The sequence below is a fragment of the Aulostomus chinensis genome, chromosome 3, assembly GCF_037954235.1.
Source record: "Aulostomus chinensis isolate RoL2024-O1b breed Wild chromosome 3, RoL_Achi_v1.0, whole genome shotgun sequence".
In the NCBI taxonomy this organism is placed as follows: Eukaryota; Metazoa; Chordata; class Actinopteri; order Syngnathiformes; family Aulostomidae; genus Aulostomus; species Aulostomus chinensis.
Window position 1 is genome coordinate 6,181,752 of NC_141322.1, and position 14,468 is coordinate 6,196,219.

At 41.9% G+C, this 14,468-nt stretch overlaps 2 protein-coding genes across 6 annotated transcripts; one reads left to right on the forward strand and one right to left on the reverse strand.

Annotated features, from left to right (window-relative positions):
* Window positions 1-516: 516 nt before the first annotated feature.
* Window positions 517-6,715, reverse strand: slc2a10 (solute carrier family 2 member 10). 5 transcript variants are annotated; one of them, XM_086200590.1, is made up of 6 exons: window positions 6,630-6,715; window positions 4,789-4,861; window positions 3,748-3,828; window positions 2,262-2,384; window positions 1,428-1,563; window positions 517-1,339 (listed from the first exon to the last, which is right to left on the reverse strand). In XM_086200590.1, exons 2-6 carry the CDS (start codon window positions 4,790-4,792, stop codon window positions 1,243-1,245), a joined length of 441 nt encoding a protein of 146 aa, XP_086056716.1. In that variant the 5' UTR covers window positions 4,793-4,861; window positions 6,630-6,715; the 3' UTR covers window positions 517-1,242. The 5 variants fall into 5 exon arrangements, with proteins under 5 accessions (XP_086056716.1, XP_086056715.1, XP_086056711.1 ...); XM_086200589.1 differs by having other exon boundaries at window positions 3,727-3,828; XM_086200585.1 differs by having other exon boundaries at window positions 2,572-3,828.
* Window positions 6,716-9,134: 2,419 nt separating this feature from the next.
* tp53rk (TP53 regulating kinase) lies at window positions 9,135-11,016 on the forward strand. The gene is made up of 2 exons (XM_086198360.1): window positions 9,135-9,401; window positions 10,425-11,016. Exons 1-2 carry the CDS (start codon window positions 9,197-9,199, stop codon window positions 10,910-10,912), a joined length of 693 nt encoding a protein of 230 aa, XP_086054486.1. The 5' UTR covers window positions 9,135-9,196; the 3' UTR covers window positions 10,913-11,016.
* The last annotated feature ends 3,452 nt before the right edge of the window (window positions 11,017-14,468 follow it).

Genomic DNA, 14,468 nt, shown 5'->3' on the forward strand with positions numbered 1-14,468 from the left:
TGAAGACACAAATATATCAGAACGTGTATACACTGGCCTGAGAATGGAGCAGTTGAGTCCCAGTATCACTGCATTATTTTTATGTTCTTATGAAGAAGGCAAGTCCTTGAAACTTTGTGTAATTAAACATGTTTTATTTATCGGATATGTCTGCCATCATCCACTCTCATGTCACACACTTATGATTGTGGCTTTTCTAAAGTTACTGATGGATGGATTATAGCCAGTGTAAGTAATGTGTTGATTCTCTTCAGCAAGATTCTCTGGATCTTTGCTGGAGGCTACCAGCAGATTGTTGCCATCACATAGACCCGTCAGTTACATCCTCAGATGATTAAACTTGTGCCAAATAGAGTTTTACACTTTTATTCTAACATGTTGGTCCAAACCTCCCACCGATGTTTGTTATGATACCCACTGACTGCATGAAGGATGAAGGCTCTAAGTCAGGGGTGTCCAAACTGGTCCAGTAAGGGCCGTGTGGCGGCAGGTTTTCATTCCAACCAAGCAAAAGCAACACCTGATCCAACAAATGAGCTGTGTGGACACAGCTTAGTTGATTTAAGTAGAATCAGGTGTTGCTTTTGCTCAGGTGGAATAAAAACCTGCCGCCACACGGCCCTTACTGGACCAGTTTGGACACCCCTGCTCTAAGTGTTTGATTGATGTCATGGTGACGCTCATCAGAACACTTATCAAGCCCATGTTCATTATGTCTTCCCTTTCATTTGTTCATTTTCATTTATAGTATGAAATTGAAGCGTAAAGTAAAATGAATGTTTTTTGTTTGTGTTTTGCTTTTGATGTTAATTATCTCAACCAACTCTCTCCCTTTTATTTTTGGAGAGAGCAAGTCCGTCAAATCTCACTTCTGGAGAGGCAGAACAAATAATTCAGTGTTTCATTTTATTATTGCACTTTGAAACTCACAAGGCAAAAGAACAAAAACAAAACAACAACATGGTCAAAATGCAGCAGACTTACACCTTGTATTGAATGACCTCTATGTTATGTTGCACATCTGCCGCCTCTGAGATACCATCAGGGTCAGCTCTCCTCCACATGATACTTTCCTACTTCCATCATTCAGGAACCAGACACTCCCAGTATTTCACAATACCTAATAATGTTGTTTGCCATGTGTGACTGTGGTGAATAAATAAGACCATCAGAGTTGAACAATAGGTCTTCCACATTAATTCTCCAGTGTGAACATCGATAAAGGGTTCGTGGTGACATCAGTTACTCTGAGGAGCTGACGTGACAGTCAACTCTCTGGTACTGTGAGGAGGTGCGTCTTTGGCTGATGGTGCCACAGCACTCCACATGGTGGTAAAACCTATAAAACAGGTACAAGAACAGACACCAATGTGTCAGCAAGGCAACTGTCTGAGTGTCTGTAGCTTGTAGAGCACAGTGGTGCCTACCTGTTCAGACGCAGCTCCTTGTCTATCTCCTCGAGAGTCTTGCCTTTGGTCTCTGGGAGCAGGAAGTAAAAGAAGACTGCAGCCAGCACAGCGGTCAGTCCGTACAGGAGGAAGGTCCCCGACAGACCGATGGCATCTGGTGATCAAAAACACAGTTAACCCTCAAATGGCCATCTTTAGATTAGTTATTACATACTGAGTAGAAAATATGCCAAAGTTTTGAGAATTTGAAGCATTAATGTAAAGTTCTGTCCTGGGTGAACCCCGCCTCTTGCCCAATGTCAGCTGGGATATGGGATAGGCTCCAGATCCCATGACCCTTAACGAATAAACTGTAAAGAAAATGAATGGATGGACAACGGGACTGTTTCACTGGATTTTTGGTTACTGCAGATAAGAAGTTCTATGGCGAACTGACTCAAAATGTTTTGTTCAGCAAGACCATCTTAGGTAACCAACGCCACTCTGATGATCTTTGAAGTGTAAATACAATTTCTAGAGGCAAAAGGCTATAATTGGGCTATAAACCAACTACACCACAAACACATGACTTCATTCTAATCTTTGCACTTTTGTGTTTTGTGAGGTGATATTTCATTTCTTTAACCATAGAAAAAAACATTAAAATTTCTTGTGATTGAACTAATTCCACTGACTAAATGAGGGAACATGTTTTTGATTCATTCCTGCACCATAGATCTCAATGGTATAAAACCACATGTGAAAAGAATAGAAATATATTCAGTGCTGTCCACTGAAGGAACACAGGTACACCAGTGATTTCCTCCTGTGATGAATAAAAAGTGTACATACAGTTATATTATGGATCCTTACCAATCACATCCAAGAAAGTGAACGTGACTAACAGGTTAGCAGCCCAGTTGAAGCAGTTGGTGAATGCGAAGGCCCTTCCTCTGACAGCAGCGGGAAAGATCTCACTGAGGAGAAGCCAGGTCACTGGAACAAACAAAGAGCATCATAATAGCCAATTAGAAACGTTACATGTTGCAAAGATATTTCAAATACAGTGACACTATTCTGTAGTCCCAACATGCTGATCTATTCAGGGCAATAACATGGTTGTGTTTCACTATGTAGTTGTAGGTATCTGAATTCTAATAATAGTGAAAGTTAATATACAAACTTGGTCCAAATCCAACGGCGTAAGCGCTGACAACAGCCATCATACACACCAGAACGACCCAGTTCAGAACTCTCGCACGGATGCTTGGAGAAGATTCAAGAGCAGGTTCAAGTAGTTTGTGTGTACTTGTATTACCTAGTACACCTGTAGTCTGTGTGAAGTCATTGAGGAGTGTGTGGCTGTTGTTAAAAAAAAGCGACTGATTCCCACCAGTTAAATGAGGTAGATTTGTTGCGTTAGTCACAAGGTCCTCTACATTACAAGGTCTCTTAGCATCCATCAGTGAATGTCCACTGAGAAGTCCAATGGATATCATACATAGTGCCATAACAGAGCATCCGCTGATTAACAATGGCCTCCTGCCCAGTCTGTCTGCGAACACCATGGAGGTCAGCGTGGCTACCACTTTAACCAAGCCTAACCCAACAGTTGCCAGCACAGCCGAATCGTTGCTCTGAAACCCTACAGCGTGAAAGATGGTAGAGGCGTAGAAGAGAACGTTGGGCTGGCCTGTGAACTGCTGGAAGAGTACAAGCCCCAGCCCAATGGCAGTTCGAGTCCTCATGTTGTCTTTACGCTGGAAAAAGTACATGCTGCCGTACAGCCCCTTCTTGTTTTCCTTGCTGGAGCTGATATCTTGGATTTCTGTGGTGGACATTAGGTCTGTTTCAATTTGAGCGCGGTCCTGCCTTGAAGACGTACCAGGCTTAGATGGAAAGCACCATATAGTAGGCAGCTGAATGAAGGCTGGTACTACAGCTAATCCAAACATCCACTTCCAGCCTCTTTTCAGGTCAAACAGGATGTAGTTCATACCGTAGGCAGCCAGGATGCCCACAGTGATCCCAGCTTCATACAGTGTTACCAGGAAGCCCCTGCGGTCTGGGGCGACCATCTCAGACACGAATATGCAGCAGGACATCGAGGAGATACACATGGCAAAGCCCACTGTCATCCTCCCAAACACCAATGCTGCATAGGAGCTGATGAGCAGGACCAGGCTGCCAATTAGGATCAGGAGGTTACTGAGGAGGATGGAGTTCCGGCGGCCATAACGGTCAATCAAGCAGCCACCCACCAGAGAAGCCAGCAGAGCTCCAATCAACAAAGAGCTGACCAGAGCCTCTTGCTGGACACACGAGAGCCCGAACTCACCCTTGAGCTGGAGCAAACTACCTGAGATGATGCCCAGCTCATAACCGAAGATGAGACCCCCCAGAGAGGACACTACACTGGCCAGCAGGAGGACGGTGCAACCTACAAGAGGGCAAACATAAACACAAGACATCCATTTAGCTACCACAATGAAATATGAATTGCAACAATGCTTTGATTAATTAATGATCATCTCTTAAGGTAGGAACAAAATACAGCTTGTGACTGGAAATTAATTAAAGCATGGGGAGCAGTTATCTGGTGACCACAAATGATTCAGATTTTTGTAATAACTTAGAACTAGTGACAAGGACGTATCAAAACATTGAGAGTTATATTTTTTCTATCAGCTTTCCAGGGTTCCGTATGGGTGGATACATAGTAGTGAGACTGGTTTAAAGTCAGGGAATAAAGCCTGGAGATGCGGTACCACACATGTCCACAAGATGGTGTCTCTAAAAGATATTCAGAGATATGCAGCGAGGCTCTAGCCACGACATCTATGGTTGAATAGTAGCAATGCAACTGTAACAAAAAGCTTGTTTTGGAAGGGGAAAAACAAGTACAAAACCTGATGATAGTTGCAGCTGCTAAAAGAGATAACATTTTAATTGCAAATGCAATACATTTTTAATCAATCCACATTTACATCATGTGAGGAACATGTATAGTATTGTACCCAGATCTTTGCAGTTTAACATCTAATCTAAAGATTTTTTCATTGGTTTTCTACTATATTTTAATACTGTAGCTTTACAATGGAAGGCTCTACATGTTTGCTGTACAGCTGCACCTCGCATCAGCCCGGGCCTCTTTGATGTGAAGGATCTATTGAAATTCATGCAAATTAAACAGACTGACACCCACTGGCTTCTTCCGTTTAACCAGAAAATAGAAACTGTAAACAATTTTTTTTTAAATTTCCGTAGCAATAATACTGTGATCTGTGTTGATATTAAAAGAGCGCACGCAAACCTTGAACATAGTGCACATAAAACAATTTATGACGTTCCAGTTCCAGTAGCTGTACAAAAAAGAAACTCTCATTTACCAAGTACTTACCCATTGTCTCTAGCCAGTTAAATGTTCAGTTGAGTCATGTTATCAGTCCAGTCTGTTCCTTAGAAGACATGATCTGTGATACACACACATAAAATTAAAAAATATCACACACAAACCAAATATCTCCAATCCCCGTTGAGCTCTCTTGGTCTGGAACCCACAGGGAGTCTTGTGTCCGGCTCACAGAGAAGACAAGGGAGCCCACAAGTGCCTGTAGCAGAACTGTCGCCATGACAACCCTCTTGTTGAATTCTAGTGATTTCATTATGGAGCCCACTTGAGGTGGGCTAAAAAAAAAAAAAATGTGTAGAAATCAGTCATCCTGTTTATTTTTTTTTTCCAGAGTAAAACAACATATGGATTGTTATAAGGATAGCAACGCAAACCTCTGTGTGTGTGTGTGTGTGTGTGTGTGTGTGTGTGTGCGTGTGTGTGTGTGTGAGAGAGAGAGAGAGAGAGAGAGAGAGTGACGGAAGAATGACAGCAAGTTGTTTTTGGACAGACTGCGATTCCAGCTAATTGGAGATATATTGACACACACCATTTGGGGTTTTGAAGTATCCTTGCCATTTGTTATACATATCATTTTGTAAAGGGCGGCACGGTGGTGCAGTGGTCAGCATTGTCGCCTCACAGCAGGAAGGTTGTTGGTTTGAGCCCCGGCTCCAGCACAGGATCTTTCTGTGTGAGTCTCCATGTTCTCCCTGTGCCTGTGAGGGTTCTCTCTGGTACTCCGGCTTCCTCCCACAGTCCAAAGACCTCAAGAGGGGACGAGGCTGACTGGATTCTCTAAATTAACCGTAGGTATGACTGTGAGTGTGAATTGTTGTTTGTCTCTATGTGTTGGCCCTGCGATGGACTGGTGACCCATCCAGGGTGAAACCTGCTGGGGTAGGCTCCAGCCCCCCCACGCCCCTTAACAGGATTAGTAGTCTAAAATGGATGGATAATTTTGTAAAAAAAAAAATTAAAAAGGATTTGCGATTTTTACCAGGGTCTGTGACCCCCCTGACGTACGTAGCGTCACAGTGCTTCATTTATAGTTGTACATTTCACATCCATCAAAAAAAAACTGTGGCTCCTGTGACACCATTTGTCATTACAATAACACGTCAATGACCGAGTAGCTCTGTTATATGTGCATCATTATATGTTGATAGGTCAGTGCCAGCTCTTCTGACATTAACATGCTGCATGCACCTATAAATAAAGAAATATGTGAGAATACAATATTATGTATTTTGCATAATGAGTACATTTATTTTTGATATTTTAAGTGCATGTTGCTGACAGTACTCATGTACTTTAGCTCGATATTTAAAGAATATTTCATATCAGGAATGGAGGGTTATTTACATTCTTTACTCAAAATGTTAAATACTCCATTGCAAGAAAGAACAAAAGTATAAGTACTTTTTAAAGTACCATATTGTTAATGCATAAACCTGTCATTCTGATTTCATGACAGGTCGGACTTCAGCTTCTTTCCCCTGCTGACCTTCACTATAAAAAAATAAAATAAATTCAGTACGTGCTATTGTACTTGATGTGAATATATCGCCAGACTACAGAAGCATCTAACGGAATTGAGTTTCTTGCCATCACTGCAACTCCAAATTGATCTATCAAGGCTAGTTTGCAGTCCTAAATGTGGTCTAGTAACACTTCCTTCCTGCAGGGACGAGTTAGAACCGTTAGTGACGAGTCTCCACTCAGAGAGCGTCCGGACGGACGGATGCAGCGCTCATTGTTATCAACTTTGAAACCACTGTAAAGCATTTTAGGAGTCAGGATGAACGATGTTCTTTGGGACGTCCAGGAAAGCGAACAAACGGACTCACCATGAGAAGGAGAGTGTGATGCTCCGCGAAAAGTGCAGGCGCTGCCTTCAGGAAGTTAGGAGCTACGTGGCAGCAGCCGTGTCAAGTTGCAGCAGTTCTGAACGGAGCAATGACGTCAGAGAGCGACATCTGGCTCACATTCCCGGGACATCCCAACCCAGCGCTCAGGACACTGTTATAGAACCAAATATGTTATGATGAATAAACTTCCCGTACAGAATAATACGTCAAAGGTGTCCTCTCAGACAACTGTCTTGTTATTATTATTATTATTATTATTATTATTATTATTATTATTATTATTATTATTATTATTATTATTATTGGACAGTAAAGATTGAGGCTGCTGTGATGAACGAGATACTCGGCTAAAATACAGCCTACATAACTTTTTTATATAATTTTTCTTTTTTTTTAAATTTGTTTTGAAGGTTCGACTGAACATGCTGCTGACACGAGACCCAACGATGAGAGGCAATGAGCCGGCTACCATCCTTCATCACACACTGGCAGTTCTTATTTAGCGAGTTCTTTTATTTATTCTTTATGAGAACAATACAAAATTTCATCTATGTTCATTTAATTTTATATTAGTTTATTTTCTCATTTCAGAGTACGATTAAATGACAATCACCCTTTTTTTTCACCAAACTTTTTCGCACAATAATTGTAAGCATTCCATGACCAAAAAAGGAGCAGGAAGAAGAAAGCATTATAATACATTTCCCTTAATAATAACGTGAATTAAAGACGTAGATGGCCAACCCTCCTGTGTTCACTCGTATTTTTGACCATTCATATTGAAGAGAGCAGTACACACCCAAACAAGTCCTGCTATCTCACCAATAATATTAACTTCTTATAAATGCCCCACTATTTTCTCTTCACACATTGTTTTGAATTGCATTATATTTTAACAGAATTTAAAATTCTTCATTCAGTATATTGAGATACACATCTGCTTTAATGTTTTACAGGCATGCAGACTTTTAAAATTATATTTCCATCTATGATCCTCATCATTTGATCTAAATGTAAACCTCCTATGTATACTGACAGGTAATAAACTATAATTCTGCATTTAAACATGACTAATAATGTTTTCAAATCAAATATTTACGAGTCTTTTATGTTTTCTTCCACCTACCTTGTTTATTAATCACATTGCTCCTTTCCATAACTCAGATATTTAGTATGAGTCTTGTCTGTGCTGCCCCACACCTCTGTGCAGTCACCAAAATATGGATGAAAAAGTGAATGGTGGAAAATATGATGAGACGAGGAATCTAAACGAGCCTTTGTTTTGTTTATATAATTAAAACATGAACACTCTTTTCTCTTCATTTATTCTATGTGAAGTTTCCAAATGATATCATCAACAAAGAAAGTTTGTGTTTGGCAGTAAATGTTTCATTTCCACGTCATAGCCGGTATCAGCAAAAAAAAAACGCCAGTCCATGTCAGTGCACCAGTTAGCTGCGTGGAGTGCTGTTGCGTGGAGCAGACACAGATGTCAAAGAAGAAAGGAACACGAGTAAATACAGTTTGTCTACAAATATTTACACTGAAAACTGGACTTGGAAAAAAGACAACCACTGAAACCAGTCTAAACTGCTGCTTTTCAATTCAAAATCCCACTGTGCAAAAATGCAACAGGAGGCAAATTCAAAACACAACATTTGAGAATCCAACCTTTCACAAGACCTGCAGGACTTGATTATAAAGACTTGCAACTCTTGGCAGCTGTAAAACAAAGACCAGGTCCAACCTATGGAACTGAGAACTGAGATCAAGTGTTATTGACCACTGGGACAGGACTGGGATGGACAGAAGGGACCAGTAACCACCTGTATGTGGTGTGCATGTTGACTTCTACTCATCTTTATCTGTGGAGGGGCAGCGTCTGATATTAACATGAAATATAATTGCTGTTGAATTGCTGGGACAAAGCAGCAGGTGTGAGATTCTTGGTCCGTCTTAAAGAAGCAACTGGACAGAGGAATCTGAGCTGAAGTTTCTGTGAATGTGACGTTGGTGCTTTTCAGGTGATTTAATTTATAACCAGTAAAACTAATGGGGCCGTGTCAGTGACATTTCCCTCTGTAGTTTAACTGAGTGGCCAATAGATGGCAGTTTGTGAACAGAAAATGGAAGAAGCAGTACTTCAGTCAGGATACTCTAGGGACTGCTACGACCTGTACGACGCGCTACCACAACCTCTTGGTCAAAAAATGGGAGCAAAATTAAATTGAAGTCAGGGAGGAAATCACGATGCTTCACAGTTTAAATTGAATCCTCCTTCATTAAGGCACGTCATCCTTATCTATGCATTTACACATACTTGTAAATCGGGTTTTACTCTTTTGCAACCCCTCAACTGATACAAATCTCTAGCGCCGTTTAAAAACTCATAAAAAAAGACCCGTGAGAGGTCTGTGAGATGGAACAGCTGCAAAGCCAACTGTAATGTAAGCAGGCTGTGCTCGGTCAGCCCGATTTGTCATGTGACCCTTGTAGGTCATAACAGTCTACCGAGACCGGAAGTAAACATATCAAGCAACAGCAGCATGGCGTTGCAGGAGTATCTGAGTGGAGCAGAGCTGTTAAAACAAGGAGCAGAGGCCCGGGTTTACCGGGTAGAGTTCTTGGGAAGACCGACAATTGTAAAAGAAAGGTTTCCGAAACGCTACAGACACCCGCTATTGGACGAGAAGCTGACGCACCGTCGGACGGTGCAGGAGGTTCGCTCCATACTCCGCTGCCGGAGAGCAGGTGAGTCAGCTGGGAGCGATGGATCGTAACAGGCTTTTAATAGGAACCGAACTGTATTGGTAGTTAGTTATATATCACATTAAAGATTGAATACTGCAGCTAGTGTGCAGCTCATTTACAAGGATGGTCTGGTGCCTTGTTCACGACTGTCACTAGATGGCGACACAGCGCGACAGCGCTGCTAGCCAATTTGGATTTAGATTGCAACAGGAACAGAATAAAAACAGAATATTTCGTCATGATGGCTAACAGGATGACTGTGATTGGAGTAAAAGATAACAGTGTTCATTGAATTAAGTAGGTGAAGAGTAGCTGCAGCCGAAGCCAGGAGGGAAAGCAAATTATAAAGAAAATATCCTTTGTGTAATTTGATAGTCTTTTTTCACGAGTGGCCCCCTTTAAATCATTAATGAGTTGAAATGTTTAATTTAAATGGAACAAATTACAATTCCAAGCCCATTATGACCCCCAAAACGACCTTTTGTTTCCGTCTAAAAAAAACTAAACACAATCACTCTCCATTGAAAATACGTAGTTATTTTCAACTCTGAAGTTATAAGTCCCTTTAAAGAACATTTGAACTTCTGTAAAAGAGCAGCTGAGCATCATCAGGTGATTCATTGAGGTGAATGTATACTCTAGTTTATCTGATAGTATTACCTGTATATATCAGGTTATTCTATGCAGCATCAAATAAATGGAAAGATAGTGTGTATGTGTATATATTTAACCCAACTCTTGCCTGAAGGCAGCTGGGATAGGCTCCAGCGCCCCCGTGACCCTTATCATAATAAGCTGTAAAAAATGGATGGAAGGGCAGAGCTGTAGCTCCAGTTGCGATGGTGGGACCTGTTGGTTGTCACCTCTTTGGTTAAGGGACTTTAAGCATTACTTTCCCATTCTGGATTGCCATAAGCCCCCTTTTTTTTTTTTTTTGACCTTCTTGTGTATGTTTAGAGGTTAACAGCATCACAATCCTACGGCTTCTAACTTTCAGACTTTGTCATTTTCCCTTGCTGTCAGGCATAGCCACCCCTGTAGTCTACTTTGTGAACTACAACTCCCACTGTATTTTCTTGGAGGACATCGTAGGGTCCCTGACTGTACGGGACCACATTGCCTCAACTCAGCAGTCTGGTTCGTGTCCTGAAGTGGAGCTAGGGCACCTGGCTGAGAGGGTGGGCCAGATCCTGGCCCGAATGCACGACGAGGATGTCATCCACGGAGACCTGACCACCTCTAACATGCTGCTGCAGCTCAGCGCGGAGGACGGCGATTCCAACCTGGTCCTCATCGACTTCGGCCTGAGTTACATCTCGGCACTGCCTGAAGACAAGGGAGTGGACCTGTACGTGTTGGAGAAGGCCTTCCTCAGTACACATCCCAACACAGAGGTGCTGTTTGAGAAGCTGCTGAAGAGCTACGCAGCTTCATCCAAGAAGTCGCCGGCAGTCATTAAGAAGCTTGATGAAGTTCGACTGAGAGGGAGGAAGAGGTCCATGGTGGGATGATGAGACGCTCAGGAACTACACCTGTACCTCTGATGCTATCTCACATTAATAAGATGGTTTCATGCAAGTTTTCTGCTAAAATAAAGTATTTTATGTAATGAACATATGTAAATTGAATGCATATTTTATTGACGTGGGTGCTGATGTTTACTAAAATGGACACTCATGAACATGACAAATCCACGAAAAGTACCTGAATTTATCAGTATTTGTGAAGCATTACTGTATAAATTTTAAGTGCCATTTTTATAAAAAGTCAGTGTATTGTCTCAGAGGTTAAGAGTGCCTCTGAGAAACTGATTATATTACAGAAGTGCCCTTCAGATGGCTTCAGTCAGAGTGGATTGAATCCATCTTAAAGGCACCTCTGTAATATGATCAATAAACATCAGGGCGGCACTGTGGTACAGTGGTTGGCACTGTCGCCTCACAGCAAGCAGGTTGGGATCTTTCTGTGTGGAGTCTCCATGTTCTCCCTGTGCCTGCGTGGGTTCTCTCTGGTACTCCGGCTTCCTCCCACAGTCCAAAGACATCAAGAGGGGAGGAGGCTGATTGATACTCTAAATTGACCGTAGGTGTGGCTGTGAGTGTGAATGGTTGTCTGTCTATATGTGTTGGCCCTACAATGGACTGGTGACCTGTCCAGGGTGAACCCTGCCTTGGCTCCAGCCACCCCACGACCCTTAAGCGGTTGAAAAAAAATGAAACAGTGTAATTTAGTATCCCTATAAGAGCCAAGTAGTTAGACAGATAGTTTTATTTGTCAAAGTTGAGGTCATTTCCAGAATCTAATTGAATGTTCTATGATTATTAATAAACTGGTCGAGAGACAAACATTATATGAACAAAATAGTGGAGACTCTGAAACTTTGTGAGGCCTCCCCGACCCTGATAAAGGAGTCACAAACTTTAACCTTCCACAAAAGTGTTCAACCACAATGCAACGCAAATCTGCAGCTTTAATTTTTATAATCCCACAAACATGGTAGCAGTTGCTTGACAAACATAATTCACAATTTCCTGCTGCTTCTTGCAAATGTACCATCTTACTATAATCAAAATATGCAGCTCTTATGTGTTGCTGACTTCAAAAGTCTTCAACAGTCAATAACTTTTTTTTCCCCCAGATAACCACTAATCACCAGTCTGCTCAATACAGCAACACTTCAGTGTAATTTAAAGTCAAATTCTAATCAGAATCTGAAATTGCAGCTACACAAGACGCGCTCCCCCTCTAAGCTGCAGGTATTCAGTCAGCACGGTGGTTCCACATTGCATCACCCACCAAAAGCTCTCAACCTGTGGGAAAGACCCAGCCATGTATAATCCCTCATGTAATTGATGTTGTCAGTTTAGCAGAGGTACTGTGGGGGACTACGGTCCCATGATCTGACTGTTTCAAATTGGATGATCTGTGACTTGCATGACCATTAATTACAGAAAACTTGTTCATTGACAAAACTTAAGACTGATGACCTGAGAAGGACTTTATACAGGGGCCAAGCAGCCCAGCTGTCAGCCTTGCGTTAGCATTTCTCCTTTCTTCGTCTTTCTCAAGTCATACATGTAAATGAACTGAAGTTTGCACAGAGGTCCGCTACCAAACTTCCTCAAATGGATTTGTAGGCCAGTAGTTCTAATAATGACAATACGGCGGCTGTCTTGACATTCTAATTCTGGAAAAAGTATTTCTGGGTAGTGCCCAACGTTAGAAGTATGACTGTTTACAAGGGTCAGACACAGATGTTCTGGGGGAGCTGATTCAACATCAACTCACAGCAAATCTTGTTCACCACAGGTGTACAAGGTTTGCTGAAGTGGTCCTATGTAAACCGTCTCTGAGTCTCCAGCCTGTTTCTTGTGTCTGACAAATGCCTTCATCACACAAATGTCCTTCACACAGTGGCATCATGAACAGGATCTCAATGGAACAACAAATGAGGTAAGTGCAATTTATTCATTATCCTGCCTTACACGGTTGGTTGTTTGATGAGATCTATAGAAGCTGTGTTGCGCTGGCCCACAGAAAGTAAAACCAATGAAACTGTGATAGTTAAAAGTTGTCCTAAATGCATCTAGTGTGAACTATTCAAATTGATCAGTTGATTGGAGAACAGACACAAGCATTTTGAGCTCTGTGACAAAGGAGGGAGGATGAAGCATTCAATTATTGTGTGGCTTGAACACACTGATTCCAAGCTCCGAGGCTGGCATATGGCCGAGCCTCGTCAAGGACAAAATCTCATGCCATGAGTGTCCATGGGGAAAATTGTCCCAGGAACGAGGGAGAAGAATCTGATAAGGCCCCAGGAAGAGGTGCGTCCTTGGCCAGAGGGAGAGACAGAAAAGTTGTGTTGGGGATTCCCTATGTCCCAAGGGTGAGACTCAGTTCCTGATCACCCAGTTATGGTAGACTGAGAACAGACACACAGTGACAACTTCTCTTTCAAACAACAACACTTGCAAGGGGAGAGCGAAGCTTCCAAGTCTCTTCAGCAAGGCGACAGGAACGGTCTCCGAACCCCCAGTGGTTCGTGTGTGTCTTTATTCAATTTCAAACAAGTGGGTGTTCACCAGTTACACAAGCATAATATTTCAAACACATCCCTTCATGTGACTAATGCAAGATAGTTACAGGCGTGATCGAAAACGTGGTTAACATAGAAGCTCCTCTATTTCCATATAAAGTGTTGGCTATGCAGGAAACCTGTCTGAGACACAGGTGCTTCTCTTCATGTGGGGTGTTGAGTTTTCGTTGTTTCCATATACGGTGTATGTCCGAGATGTCTGAGACCAGCACTTGGAGCCTAGGACATAAATCTTAATGCATACATAAACAGTGTGTGTGTGTGTGTGTGTGTGTGTGTGTGTGTGTGTGTGTAGTCACTTTAAAAGGAAGTTTGTTACAAAATGTGAATATATAATGAGATAAAATACGAATCACATGTGAACACATAATGTGATAAAATACGAGTCACTCTAACAAGTTGTTTTGTGTCATGTGAGAGAGAAACCTGGCAAAGTCTTCACGGTGCTGACTGTTTTTACTTAGCTTCTTGTTAGTAAATTCTAATTCAAGCTAATAGTTGTGGCAGCTCTCTGTCTCCACTCTGTAGCTAAAATTAGGACTGAGAAGACCTTAGATGCAGCTTCACGCTTATAGGTGCAAAGCTGCTTCCTTTTGTGCTCGTGTGTGCATTGTTGTTTCCTTTAGCGTCGTTGTATGTGATGTCTAATCTTAGTCACTACAGGGAGTCATCAGTCCAAAGTAGACTGAAAGCTTAGAGAAGTTGTAAAAAGTATTACCAAAAAGAAATCTAAGAAAAAGGATCATGAGCATGCTGATAATGCTGTGTCAAACAGCACCTATTCAGCTACAGCTGACAGATTTGACCAGGTGTTTCCTAGCAACACAATTGGAGTGGTAGGTAGAAGAAAAGGCTGGAAGTATGTGGTGCCTTTCTCCAATAAAATGCATAAATGGACTGATGAGTGGCTACATGAAGGAACATTTGATCTGAACTGGCTGTCTGAGTGGTGTGTGTGTGTGTGTGTG